At 30.6% G+C, this 15455-nt stretch overlaps 1 protein-coding gene across 2 annotated transcripts in view; it reads left to right on the forward strand.

Annotated features, from left to right (window-relative positions):
• The first annotated feature begins 2607 nt into the window (after positions 1 to 2607).
• LOC127709033 (uncharacterized) overlaps positions 2608 to 15455 on the forward strand; it is a 77394-nt gene continuing 64546 nt past the window's right edge. The window contains exons 1-7 of one of the 2 annotated variants that reach the window (XM_052214322.1): positions 2608 to 2680; positions 4194 to 4235; positions 5839 to 5913; positions 8722 to 8801; positions 9176 to 9293; positions 10077 to 10151; positions 11362 to 11450. In XM_052214322.1, coding sequence (XP_052070282.1) covers positions 2654 to 2680; positions 4194 to 4235; positions 5839 to 5913; positions 8722 to 8801; positions 9176 to 9293; positions 10077 to 10151; positions 11362 to 11450 — 506 coding nt within the window. In that variant the 5' untranslated portion in view covers positions 2608 to 2653. Of the gene's footprint in view, positions 2681 to 3172; positions 3386 to 4193; positions 4236 to 5838; positions 5914 to 8721; positions 8802 to 9175; positions 9294 to 10076; positions 10152 to 11361; positions 11451 to 15455 lie in introns of those variants that run through there. The other variant, XM_052214321.1, reaches the window with a different exon arrangement.

The raw sequence follows: 15455 nt of genomic DNA on the forward strand, positions 1-15455 counted from the left end.
AGAAACCATTGCGCTCTTATATGAAATTAAAGGTATGTTGAATTTTTCAGCACAAGCCAAAATAAGGTATTGTTTTACCATGAAATGAAATTTAGAATTTAGACAAAATGTCTATGAATGTCCAAAATTGGAGATTTTACCATAGAAAACAATGGAACCTTGAATTATTGGTTTGATTCTTTCAGGTGTTCCATGATCATTTATTTCCTTAAACTAATTATTTTCAATTTAAAATAGATAATTTGTTATTGGAAAAAAATGACGCATGGAAAATTGAAAAATAACTCCGTATGGAAAATAATTTTGCCAAAATGAGGGATCAAGTCTTCAAATAGCCTCTAATTTTAGTCTTTATTGCAAAAAAGATGTTTGAGTGCCCCAATGTTAATTGTGTGGTTCTTGGATATTGCTGAAAATAGATTTTCATGAAAACGCATAATTTCGGTATGTTGATGCATTTAGGTATGTCCTACAAAATTCCACAAAGGAGGTTTAACAGTTTATTGGGTTTGATTAAGTTTTTAACCCAGATCTCTTCAATTTCACAAAAAAAGTTATCCAACTACTGCAAAGGAATTGTCTTGAGGGTTTCCCTGTCAAACTTACAGGCTTGGGAACTCATTTTGAGCAAAATTTTCAGAAGACTAGCAAATTTGTGTAATCATCACTGATCAACTCTACACTTTTCAACCCAGATCCTTGAAACTTCACAGAAAGATTTCACACATATAGGAGTAGTTCACCTGCTATTATGGAATAGTTTGAGGAATTTTCCCGTATTTTTCAGCAAAATGTTCAAAAGATTGAGGCAACTCTATATTATCAATTTCTCCTACTGTTTTCAAAATGACAACAATTTACATTGACCATAGATTAGAATAATATAAGCGTAGGAGTAAGACAGTAAGATAATTGTTTATTAAGCAGATATTCGCTCATCTAGTTTTTAATATATCAATCTTTATTGTTGCGTTAAACTCGGTGTCTACGAACCTGCGATAAGGACAGCTGGATCTCATGATCCATTAGAAATGATGGACCAAAGAGGTCGCGGGTTTTTATCCCGGCCGGTTCTTGCTACTTTTCCGCTAAGGGTGCGTTTAAAAGGAGTAGAGAAAAGACAGTACCGGTATATGTCTGCCTGTGGACTGTTACTTTTTGATTCATCACGTTAATAATCCGACAGCAGCACGTCGGTCTAGTACAAACCAGGGTTTATATTCGTATAACATTAATATGTTCTCGTCCTAAATGCATTTAATTTGCCACTGGACGTTTAACATTCATCCATCCACCCATCCAGTTAAGTGTCATCATAAGTAGATATATACTGACTGAGGCATTTGGTAACCCCTTTTTATTTGTTAATAACATTAATGGTATCAATTTTCTGCACCAGATTTGCAATTCGACAATAAATGTCTCTTCAGTTATGCTCTATGCGAAAACATTTGGATACATATTAATGCATATTGCATTTATTTCATACCAAATATCACGCTATTGCGGACGATCAAAAACAAAAGAAATGCCCACATTTACAGACCTCGTCAAATGTTATGAAAAATTCTTACTAACATTAAAATGTAAAATTTTATCTGTGTGAGATACAGTGTGTACGGTTGCCAGTCGATTTTGTTTAAGATAATAGGGTCACACATTTTTATTTAAAAGAATAATAAATATTATTCAACCTACACTACAATCTACTAGCTAATGTTTATAGCATTGATGGGTGCGATTCTTTTAAGTCTATGCAGCTTTTGATAAAAAAGTGTAGTTTTGTTCAAATTTCACCGCACAAACCGACCAATGAAGCGTTTAAAATTTAACATTCGTTGGATTAAAATGGCCCTCAACATACTTTAATTTGATTAATGGTTACTGCAATTTGAAGATTTTTCGTGACTAACATAATCATTGACTTTTCAGTAAATAAAGAACTGGAAACTTGATTAAACTTACTGTTGGACTCGGTTGATAGTTTCTACCAGAGACATATATACATGTCTATGTTTCTACTCATATTCTGGTTTTCTCATAACATCACAGATTTCTGCAAAACTGAAAGCTGTTTGTCAATTTCCTGTTTAAAATATGCAATTATTTTCAAATAGAGGGGAAGGTTAAACTTTCGTGTAAATGATTACGTTTTTTGGTTAGAATCTTTCCAGACCTTGAAACATATTGAAAATAAGCATGAATTGTTTATTGATATAATTTTTTACATAATTTGCAAAAAAAAATAAACATTATAAGAAATGTTTTTCATTTGTTTCAATGTAATTATCAAAACTTAAAAGTTTCGTAAATCATTCGCTTTAATGCACATTCCTTTTAAAAGGTTTATCACTTGTATGCCGTTTGACGTGTGACCATCTCGGGTCCCTATCTCGGGCGTGTTTAAGTTAACATTAATTGTGTTTGTTTGTTTTCCTTTCAATTGTTTTGTTAACTAAAACATATAATATTTGATTTTTTTTCCAAGCTAGAATAATGCACATTGAGATTGGATTAATTTGTTTTAAAGTCTGATTTACAGATTAAAACGAAAGTTTTTATCTAGTCAATAAAAACATTTTATAGCAATCCTTTGGTCGTCTTTCTCCTGTCATGGAGACATACAAGAACTGCACCGAAAGCTGACTAAATAATGGATAGAACTCCAAGATTTCTAAGGGTAAGAATTTTCATAAATGAAATTTTATTTTTTAGTTAGAATTATAAAAAAAGAGAGTAAAAGGCTGATCGTTCCTATCGGTTGCAAGCAAGATGTGCATGTATATGTTTAATAATTCTTCTTTTTAAGGTAAAATGCCTGTGACATATATGTATTTTGGCTTATTGACTGCAATCAAGAGAAATAATGATATCCTCTCTGTTACCTTTTTAAAATTAATTAGAAAAATGAGTGACTAAATATACAAGGTATTGCATTTCCAATCGAAAGAAAAGTATACAATAGTGATTACTTTAATAAATAACTTTTTAACGGTTATTTTTAGTTTTAAATGTATCTTTAGAGAAAATTACAGCGTTTAACCACATAAAATGTTGATTTTGACTTTTATAATTGAATTATATCACCAAATTAGTTTCTCAAGTATCAAGTATAGCATTACTTAATTCTTGAATATACACGTTATGTTTCATTCAACCTATGCAAAATTGAGTTCATAACAAATAACATCTTTATTTCGTATATATTTTGCTCGATTTTCTCCACCGAGGTATTTTTGTGATAGATTTATTTCAACAGCAACATTTATATTTCTTGCGTTTTTGTGTTTTTCTAACATTCAAAGTTGGAAAATGATAAAATTTATCATAAGGACAAATGAATTGTGAACGTAGTTTTTCGGTCGATCATTGCACATCATCAAATGTAAGTATGAGTTATTTTCTTCGTAATGCGTACACAGTAGCATACCCATTGTACATGTGTGTGGTTAAGTATGATTTGAATTTTATATAACAAAAATATATATAATTTAATTTGCAGCAAAATATAAATCTAATTAAATCCTTTTGTTAAAAATATTCATACACAAAAGAAGATCTATCCTGGCCTATTACCATAAAAATGAAAGAACGTTGACTCACTTCTGTCATGAGTACTGTATTTAAAAGTACTTTTTTAATCCCCACTTTACATTTATCTTTTCATATTGCATTTAAATGCATTTTGCTTTTTAAACTATCAAAATGTGTTTTAATAATTTTTAAAGTACGACTAAGCCTATAAAAATAAGGATCTGTGGTATGATTGCCAATGAGACAACTATCCACCAGTGTTCAAATGACGAAGAAATAAGCAATTATAGGCCACTGTAGGGCTTTCAACATATGCTGATATGCACTTTTAGCTCTTTCACTGATATACATTTTAGAAGCTATAATTTTATTCCTTTGAAAAGTCAATTCAATTTTTTGGACCGTTTTCTTCTAAAACACTTTGAAAACTTGGGAATAACTGTTATCTCCAAAATTCAAAACTCATTTTCACATATTTCTGTGTAATAATTGTATTTATAATAAACATACATTTTGTCATGACTATGCATTATGGTTATGGCTAATTTTTGAAGGCCACACAGTGACCTATAGAAAATTGTTAAAATCATCGTCTTTTAAATTGGTATCTAGTGGATAGTTGTCTCAATTATACCACATCTCTTTTTTCTTATATACAGACATGCAAGATAGATACGGAAGAAGATGGAAAGGAATTAATGGTACATATTGTCACATTTGAATCAGAAATAACTTATTCAGTTATAGGTTTACATAATCGCATCTCTATTTTCTGATTTTAACAATCGTGAACTATTTATATTGTACAGTCATTCATTCGATCAACATTTAAAATTTTCACGTGTTCCCATCCGTCGAAACACATGTGTTTTGCATGGCCTGTGATACTTTTATTTTCCTTTCTTACTATAAGTTGATACACATTTTATTGTTTTCTATGTTTTTATTTCAACATTCACCACTATCAGGGAGCTGATCAAGACGTACGTCTTACTTATAACATGCTGCGACAAAATCAGTTATTTTTTTTAACTCAATCAAAGAGGATTAGATACGAACGATTCGATTTTCCCAAATCGCAAAAACTATGGGATTATGGAATAACATAAACATCAGAAACAAATTAACAATTGCCAGATTATTATTGCTTTAAAATCAGATCTCATTTTCAATAGCATGAGTTTAGGTAACAATTGAGGCATTAAAGATCATAACTAATAGAATAAATGCCTCCAACATATTGTACTTAAAATGGCATTTGTTGAAAATGAATTTTGAATGCAAATTGAGATATGTTTTTAAATAGTTTGGTTAAAAAGGTTATGCTATTGATAAAAAAAGATATTTTCCAATTATATCAAGCACTAGTGTAGTCATGAAAACAACTAGAATTAAAAACAAACATATAAACATTTATGATAATTCACTTATATGCTTTAGAATGGGGAGTTAACTCGTTGAGTATGAATGGTTAATATCACTGCATGTAAATTTGACCGCCTTTCACGTAATAAAGATATCGTGGAAATCGCATTAAATTTTTATTTCAATTGCAGTCAAAAGAAAGATAAAATTAAACTGAAACTTTAACTGTAAATGTAATCGCCTTAAGATTGTCAATAGAATATATGAAAAGCATCCATACTTTTTATATCTGTTTTAGATGCTAAAAATGTTTGGTTCAATGAATACGAGATATAAACATATAGAAAATTCATTTCATGCCTAATAACATATAAACATCTATAGAAAAGTGAAAATAAGCACAATTTACTGATCTACATACTAATCTATAATATTAAAAAGTAAAAGTAATTTATTCATAATAATCAGCCCGTTTTATATCTTCAAAATATATTTATACTTTTAGTTAAATTTAACATTTTCATGTCGTAATATTATTGTTGATCCTCAGGTTATGGAAGTGAGTAAAGAAACTTTGATAATTTACGTTTTAATTTAAAATGATCTAATAAACGAAACTGAAATCTACTTGTATTGCTTAAGTGGTAATGAAGTAAATATTTCCCTCAAAGTTTTGGAAAACCGATTTAAACGCTAGTTTGGTGCCAAAATCTAGTACCCACGGAAAGGAACTTTATTTTTTGAAGACATTGCGAGATAAATTTTTTTGGCAAATTTTTCTTGTAATACCTTTTTATTCATAATTTCTTGTGTTATAATACTAAAAAGCGTTGGAAAATTGGTAAAATATCTTAATTCTAAAATTGCGAATTTTCAATAATATTCGTTTAAGAAGGAGTTAAACGTTTAAGCTTAGACATATATTGTATCTTCCAATAGAACATTCAAGAGACTCTAAACCATAAGAAGTGTAATACACCTGTTGTGAAATGGAGGTTAACATCACGTCAGAAGGTAAGAACTATTTTGTTTTTTCAAAATGTTAATAACAAACAAGAATATTCAGTGTAAAAACTGATAGTATTCTCCTCCATGGGTGTCTTCAACCTATGCCAACATTTGATAAATATATATTCAACCTATGCCTACAAACAAAATACAATAGGTGTTGTTATAAACATTTTTAATTGATAACAGGTAAAATACAGGATTTTCAAGTATTGAATATCACTCTGAAAATTAGAAACAAAAATAAATCATTTGCAAAATTGTGTTGTAGTAAAAATGAATTTAATAAAAAAAAATAATAATATAAAGACAAAAATCATATAAAATATGTAAGAGCGGAAGTATGTAAATAATAACAGTTCTTAATGTTCTTAATGAAATTTTTTTTAAATCAAACAATTTGCAAATAAAGGCAACAGTAGTAATATACCGCTGTTCAATAGTCATAAATCGATTTAACTGAAACAAATCCGGGTCACAAACCAAAACCGAGGGAAACACATGCGTTTAATTTGTTTCTTTACATTTGTTTTGTCAGACTTGTCATACGGTTCTGGTGAATGATCGTTGTTTAAATCTTTATGATGCCGCTACGGTAACTTCTTTGTCCTGTGGTAATTAGTAAGTAGCTGGCACACCATACACTCATTCCTGTTAATGGGTCTATTGCATGATAGTTGTGATTATATTTATGTTATGTAAGGCTAGAATACCATATATAATGATTGGATGCTACTATATGATCAGGGGGAATATAAGTTAATATAAAAGGAAATATTAGGTAAACCTCAATAAGACAGCGACCCAAACAGCACAAAAGAGGTCTTCAACAATAGATAAGCATCGACACATAAGTCTAGCACTTAATTTGACGCTAGACCGAGCCATGACAAGTTGTGAATACATTAAACAGAGACAATCTACACTATGCAACACATTCTTAAAAAAGCCTTAACAAAACAGGTAAAATAAAAAAAAAACTAAAAAAAAAAAAACAATCAGAGATACCTAAATACAATCGTTGAGTACTAGTATACAACAGAATTTTCAATAAAGGTCAATTCAAAAAAGGCAGTTATATCTATTACACGACAGAACCAAAAGTAGGTGTAAAACAATTCTAAATATTACAAGTTCAAAGAATAGTCACAGCCAATGAAATCAATCTCGAAGCACTTAATTCTCTGCTATAGTAGTCGTTTCTTGCATTCTTATATAGCCATGGACAGTACAGAAAACACGATTTTGTCATAGGTCCAAACTAACTGAATTATTAACCAATGACTAAAAATACATGATAAATTGTCCATTTATTAACATTCCATGTACATACATAATTTTAACCTGTCTAATACAGGATAAAATTCCGGTCAGGAAATGAAAGTCTGTCTTACGGGAAATATTAAATGGTCAACAAGTTTGTTGTTAATGTTGCCATTTTTCATTTTTTTATGATATTTTTTCTTGGACTATAGTTTTTATATCACCAATGAACACCGTGTTAGACTTATAACATTTACAAATCAAAATTTTAAACCAGAATAGTTATTAATCTTGATGATAATGTATAATTTGGTTAGAAAACGTATTAAATTACTGTAAACGAATTTCATACCCAAAGTGGTACCACTTTCATAAACAAAAGTTAAGTGGAATCAATATTCCACATTACATCCATAAATTTGTGGAGTAAACATTTTGACTGATTAATGATATTTGAATCCCTGTTGTCAAAGTTTTTTTTTACATCAGAATTTTGCATAGGAATAAAAGGAGATATGGCGTATGCGCAAACGAGACAACAACCGTACAACTCGAAAACATCTGGAGACATCAAAAAGTCCAACATAGGGTTACTCATAATTGATTGTACTTGTTGATAAACCCAAGTGTTCTGTTTAACAAATATGCTTACATCTTCGTCCTAGTGTCTCTTGTAGATAGTTTTCTCGTTGGCAATCACAACACATATCTTTATGATACTCCGTACTATAAGGAGCAGGGATACATATTTGTTTTACCCAACGTCCGTCAGTCCGTCAATCTGTCATACATTTTGGCTTCCGGATGTTAAACCAATTACTTAATATGAGATTGCAACATTACTAGGATATATTATACAATTATAGCCTTTGTATGAGGTCGATACGAGGTTATATCGACCTAAGGGAAGCATATTGACTGATGACAAATACGATGATTGAGGTTTGCTGTTCACAAGGAAGCTATTTAAGCAACAGTTCCAAGTGTTGGTTGAAATCATCCCTTCGAAAGCTTGACAGACGCCATCACGAGTTGGTTACCTGTTAATGATTATCTGTTTCACAGATGACGACGGATATGTTCCAATTGTCGTAACCACAATCCCGTCCTCTTTCCCTCAATGTGACCTACTGATTTATACTTGTCACCGGATTTGTACTTACATGAGAAACACGATAGGTGCCACATGTGGAGCAGGATCTGATTACCCTTCCGGAGCACCTGAGATCACCGCAGTTTTAGGTGGGGTTCATGTTGCTCAGTCTCTTGTTTTCTATGTTTTGTATGCTGTTGTTTGTCTTTGTTTGCCATGGCGTTTTCAGTTTAATTTTCAAATTATGAGTTTGAATGTTCCTTTGGTATCTTTCGGCTCTCTTCACTTGTCCAGAACTCATGCGAAGGGTCTATGTTTGTAAATACCAGATATTGCGGTCTTATTGACGTACCTCCTACATTTCCTTTATTCATGCTGTACATAACACTTACAGTTTGAATATACTTAATAAATATTTTTATCTTATTATAAAGCGCATGTGTATTTTTTATGTTTAGATTTCATTACTGCAGAAATTCAGACTATGCGGCCGTTTGGCTATTATCTGCTACAGACTATGCAAGTTCAGCTACAAAAGGTAACATCCATCATTCAGACTATCTAGATATTTAATAATAGCTACATACACTCGGTGGTTGCAAATATAGTGATATTACATCAAGCAGCAAATGAAAAAAGAAGTTGTTTTTCGATCTTCGATGATAACTGAGTAATTGACAATCATATCATATGTTGTTTTAATAACTGGTTTTAAATCAATGAGTAAAATACTTTTTTTATAGATAAAAAAAAAAGATGACGTCAAATTATTGAAAGTCAATGCCAATGGTAATACATGTATTAACAAAATATACATTGTCAATTTTATATGCAAAGAATGGAAAAATGTACAACTTTAATCTCTGTAGTGTAATATATATTTTCTTTGAGTATGATATCTTTGTAATTCAGGGTAGATTCCAACAAGGCAGAATTTTTATCCATTCTACAAGAATCCGATCAGATGTCCGACAATAAAAATATTGAAGGCTTATTGTTTGATCCCAATCAATACAAGGCCAACAAACAGGTAATTTGTTTTTAGTTATGAAGTTTCTTTATTTGAAAGTATAAAAGTATATCAAACAGGATATTTTTGAGGTTTTCCTATGAAGATCTTAGACAATTAGTATGTCTGGAAGTATACGAGTAGTATGTAACTGCGTAATCTTCCATTATATTGTCGATGTACTCAGAAATTTTTTGCCTTCACTTTCTCGGTTGTTGAACTTGATCAGTTGTTGAATGTAATTGTTGATCAACAGCGCATTTATAATATAGTATTTATTTTGAATTGTTACTCCACCCTTCCCCGCTTTTTTGGTTAAGTTCGTGTTGCTCAGTCTTTAGTTTCCTGTGTAGTGTTTTTTCTTTTCCTTTTTGCCTTTGATCATAGCGTTTTCTATTTTCCTTCGACAAATGATTTTTGATTTCCCCTTTGATATCTCCCCTTTTTCAACATTTTAAACTATATAAAATGTACCATCTTTTCGTGGAATGTTAAAGTATATAAACTTCATTCTTAATGGCTTTTATAAAGAATGCATGGTTTTATTAAGCGCTCTGTTTACACAAAAATATTATTGAAAATCAGAGCATCATTCTTACTTTTTCATTATCTTATTTGGTGGTAGATCTTCGTCAATTTCTATTTTTTAAGCAACGTTTAATTTTAAACACTCAATTTAGATTAAACAACATAATATCTGACTAAAGAGAGTTAAAAAAAAACATTAGTTTTGAATTTTTGTAGCGAAACATGGTTCCTTTATGTGCCTCCTTCTAATATGTACATTCAATTGTTTAAATCTAGGATCGTGTTCCAGTAGAAGGAAAAAGAATATTACGAGTTTCACCCCAAAAAAGAACAGAAAGAGACCTCCGTTATGTAAGTCTGATAAACAATGTCATTTAAGAGTTATCTTTCCTGTACTGTTGATTTGAATTCATGGTTACACGAGCGCAATTATTTGCAATGCATTTTCCAAAGAGTATCAGTGGTGTACAATTTTTTATTTCTTGAAGAATAAACAAACTAGAAAAACGGGTAACAGATCCTGTTACTAGAAATGTCAACGTTATATTACAGCCAAAAGAGTATATCCTTACGCGGCAACAATTGAACTAAAATGCAGTAAAAATATCCGTCAATTTTTCACTGAATAGGAATGTCAAATTTTGAATGGTTCCTTCGTAACTAACTTGCTTTCAATTAAAAATAATTCTAACCCTGTACCATCCCACCAGGAGTAGCACGCGATTTTGGGGTAAATTGTATACAAATAATTACGCTCTTGTAACATCATATGTGAATCTTTAAATAGTTGATGGACTCAACATATTGTATTTAGGTTAGCTGTATTGTTCTGCTTCGATTTACCGCATACATTGCCCATAAATTGATTTACATATTATCAAACAGATTCTTTTATTTGGAAAAGAAAAAAAATATTTATATATGCTTTTTCTTTGTAATTGTACAATAACTTATCTTAAGTGATCGGGAATCATTTTTAATTGAAACGCAATATTATTTTCTTCTTGTTATTTATTATTTTAATGAAGAAGCAACAACAGTTTATCAATGTTCAAATCTCGCAAATCATTTTTGAATATACTAATCATGTTATAACAACTGAGCAAAATAGCAACTGAGCAAATCGCATAAACCTCTAAAGTAGACTGTGCGTTGACAGGGTAAGCATCTCATGCTATGCATGTCATACCCATCATGCGGATCCATTAGGACATAGTCGGTAAACTTAAAAGTTCAGACCACTTTTTTCAAATATTGCAAAAACATGTCTGCCGTGAGCCGAGACACAGACACATCGTTTCGGTCAACTAATTCGTGATGGTGACAATTAATACAATTGCGTAGTGTCGTTTACCTCCGCAACATTACAGATGTACTGACGCGGCATTTAACCGCGATCGATCGTCTTTCACTAACAAGTTAGATGGCGCAAAAGACAAAGCACTTAATTAATTGTAGAGCTGATCTCATAATCGAATTATATCTATACTTCTTTTAACAAATTAAAGGTCGCAATTGTATCAAAAGACACTGAAATTTATGAAAAGAAACCTTCTTTTAGTTGCAGGTTTGTCTGCGTAATATAAAAGCATTTGCAGAATATCCAAAAACAATGCAAGAACGACTCTGTAGAGTTGGATGGTATGAAACGTGAGTATATTTACCGTAGTGTCGTTGCTGCATGTGCATAGCTAATTAAAGTTCTACACAAATACCTATCTGCAAAGTATATTGTATGAATGTAAGAGTAAAGAGTATATAAAAAACATATTTTAATATACAATTGGAGTTCTTTGTAATATATAAGATCAACTTGCCTCTTACTTCATATGCTAAGCACGGAAATTAATATGAATTATAATTATAAGGAAAACTAAATGATAAATACAAAGAGAAACTATTCTTTTAATGAATTCATGAATATGTTAACTTCTGCGTCCGTTGTCAAATTCTAAGTAAAATTTTTGTTTACTTTTAATCTTTTAGTCCGGTTAATATATAGATAAATTCAGAAAAAACCTTTAAACCTATAATAAACCAAGTCGGCTTATTGAAATAAAAGAAACAGATAAAATAAACCAATCAACACTATCCAAAATGAAACATACATAATAAGACTGAAATTATTCAAGGCAAAATCAAAAGACGCAATGCTTTTATTTGTTAATTAAAAAAAAGTAGAAAATTCTGCAGTATTTATGTGCATAGTAAGAAGAAACTAAGGAGAAATAAATCTCACAAGTCGACGAAGAAAAGGCAATACCATAATCAAATTGAAATATCAAGAAACAGAATAAAATCCATAAATAAACAGAAAACAATCCATAAAGAAAAATCCATGAAGAAACAACACAATCCATAAAGAAAAATCCATAAAGAAACAGAACACAATCCATAAAGAAACAGAACACAATCCATAAAGAAACAGAACACAATCCATAAAGAAGCAAAACACAGACCGTAAAGAAGCAGAATACAATTCATAAAGAAACAGAACACAATCCATAAAGAAACAGAACACAATTCATAAAGAAGCAGAATACAATTCATAAAGAAGCAGAATACAATTCATAAAGAAGCAAAACACAGACCGTAAAGAAGCAGAATACAATTCATAAAGAAACAGAATACAATTCATAAAGAAACAGAACACAATCCATAAAGAAACAGAACACAATCCATAAAGAAGCAAAACACAGACCGTAAAGAAGCAGAATACAATTCATAAAGAAACAGAACACAATCCATAAAGAAACAGAACACAATTCATAAAGAAACAGAATACAATTCATAAAGAAGCAGAATACAATTCATAAAGAAGCAAAACACAGACCGTAAAGAAGCAGAATACAATTCATAAAGAAACAGAATACAATTCATAAAGAAACAGAACACAATCCATAAAGAAACAGAACACAATCCATAAAGAAGCAAAACACAGACCGTAAAGAAGCAGAATACAATTCATAAAGAAACAGAACACAATCCATAAAGAAACAGAACACAATTCATAAAGGAGCAGAATACAATTCATAAAGAAACAGAACACAATCCATAAAGAAACAGAACACAATTCATAAAGAAGCAGAATACAATTCATTAAGAAGCAGAATACAATTCATAAAGAAGCAGAATACAATTCATAAAGAAGCAAAACACAGAACGTAAAGAAGCAGAATACAGTTCAAATAGGAGCAGAATACAATTCATAAAGAAGCAAAACACAGACCATAAAGAAGCAGAATACAATTCATAAAGAAGCAGAATACAATTCATAAAGAAGCAAAACACAGAACGTAAAGAAGCAGAATACAATTCATAAAGAAGCAGAATACAATTCATAAAGAAGCAAAACACAGAACGTAAAGAAGCAGAATACAATTCATAAAGAAGCAGAATACAATTCATAAAGAAGCAAATTACAGACCGTAAAGAAGCAGAATACAATTCATAAAGAAGCAGAATACAATTCATAAAGAAGCAAAACACAGAACGTAAAGAAGCAGAATACAATTCATAAAGAAGCAGAATACAATTCATAAAGAAGCAAAACACAGACCGTAAAGAAGCAGAATGCAATTCATAAAGAAACAGAACACAATTCATAAAGAAGCAGAATACAATTCATAAAGAAGCAAAACACAGAACGTAAAGAAGCAGAATACAGTTCAAATAGGAGCAGAATACAATTCATAAAGAAGCAAAACACAGACCATAAAGAAGCAGAATACAATTCATAAAGAAGCAGAATACAATTCATAAAGAAGCAAAACACAGAACGTAAAGAAGCAGAATACAATTCATAAAGAAGCAGAATACAATTCATAAAGAAGCAAAACACAGACCGTAAAGAAACAGAATGCAATTCATAAAGAAGCAGAATACAATTCATAAAGAAGCAAAACACAGAACGTAAAGAAGCAGAATACAGTTCAAATAGGAGCAGAATACAATTCATAAAGAAGCAAAACACAGAACGTAAAGAAGCAGAATACAATTCATAAAGAAGCAGAATACAATTCATAAAGAAGCAGAATACAATTCATAAAGAAGCAAAACACAGAACGTAAAGAAGCAGAATACAATTCATAAAGAAGCAAAACACAGACCGTAAAGAAGCAGAATGCAATTCATAAAGAAACAGAACACAATTCATAAAGAAGCAGAATACAATTCATAAAGAAGCAAAACACTGACCGTAAAGAAGCAGAATACAATTCATAAAGAAGCAGAATACAATTCATAAAGAAGCAAAACACAGAACGTAAAGAAGCAGAATACAATTCATAAAGAAGCAAAACACAGACCGTAAAGAAGCAGAATGCAATTCATAAAGAAACAGAACACAATTCATAAAGAAGCAGAATACAATTCATAAAGAAGCAAAACACAGAACGTAAAGAAGCAGAATACAGTTCAAATAGGAGCAGAATACAATTCATAAAGAAGCAAAACACAGACCATAAAGAAGCAGAATACAATTCATAAAGAAGCAGAATACAATTCATAAAGAAGCAAAACACAGAACGTAAAGAAGCAGAATACAATTCATAAAGAAGCAGAATACAATTCATAAAGAAGCAAAACACAGACCGTAAAGAAGCAGAATGCAATTCATAAAGAAGCAGAATACAATTCATAAAGAAGCAAAACACAGACCGTAAAGAAACATCCATAAAGAAATAGAATACAATCCACAAAGAAGGAGATCACAAACCATAAAGAAACATCCATAAAGAAACATCTATAAAGAAACAGAAAACAATCCACAAAGAAACAGAATCCAAACTATAAAGAAACATAATATAATCCACAAAGAAGCAGAATATAATCCACAAAGAAGCAGAATACAATCCATAAAGAAGCAGAATACAATCCATAAAGAAACATCCATTAAGAAGCAGAATACAATTCATGGATAAGCAGAATACATTCCATAAAGAAACATCCATTAAGAAGCAGAATACAATTCATGGATAAGCAGAATACATTCCATAAAGAAGTAGAAAACAAGCCATAAAGAAACAGAATATAACCCATAAAGAAGCAGATTACAATCCATAAAAAGTTTCAAAAAGGAAACATCCATAAAGAAACATCTATAAAGAAAGAGTATACAATCCACAAAGAAGCAGAATACAACTCATAAAGAAACATCCATAAAGAAACAGAATAAAATCCACACAGAAGGAGAACACAAACCATAAACAAACATCCATAAAAAACATCTATAAAGAAACAGAAAACAATCCATGAAGAAACAGAATCCAAACTATAAAGAAACAGAATATAATCCACAAGGAAGCAGATAAAATCCATAAAGAAGCAAAACACAGACCGTAAAGAAGCAGCATACAATTCATAAAGAAACAGAACACAATCCATAAAGAAACAGAACACAATTCATAAAGAAGCAGTATACAATTCATAAAGAAGCAGAATACAATTCATAAAGAAGCAAAACACAGAACTTAAGAAACAGAATACAATTCATAAAGAAGCAGAATACAATTTAAACGAAGCAAAACACAGAACGTAAAGAAGCAGAATACAGTTCAAATAGGAGCAGAATACAATTCATAAAGAAGCAAACATAAAGAAGCAGAATACAATTCATAAAGAAGCAGAATACAATTCATAAAGAAGCAAAACACA

Source organism: Mytilus californianus, unplaced genomic scaffold, assembly GCF_021869535.1.
Source record: "Mytilus californianus isolate M0D057914Y unplaced genomic scaffold, xbMytCali1.0.p SCAF_7, whole genome shotgun sequence".
Lineage (NCBI taxonomy): Eukaryota > Metazoa > Mollusca > Bivalvia > Mytilida > Mytilidae > Mytilus > Mytilus californianus.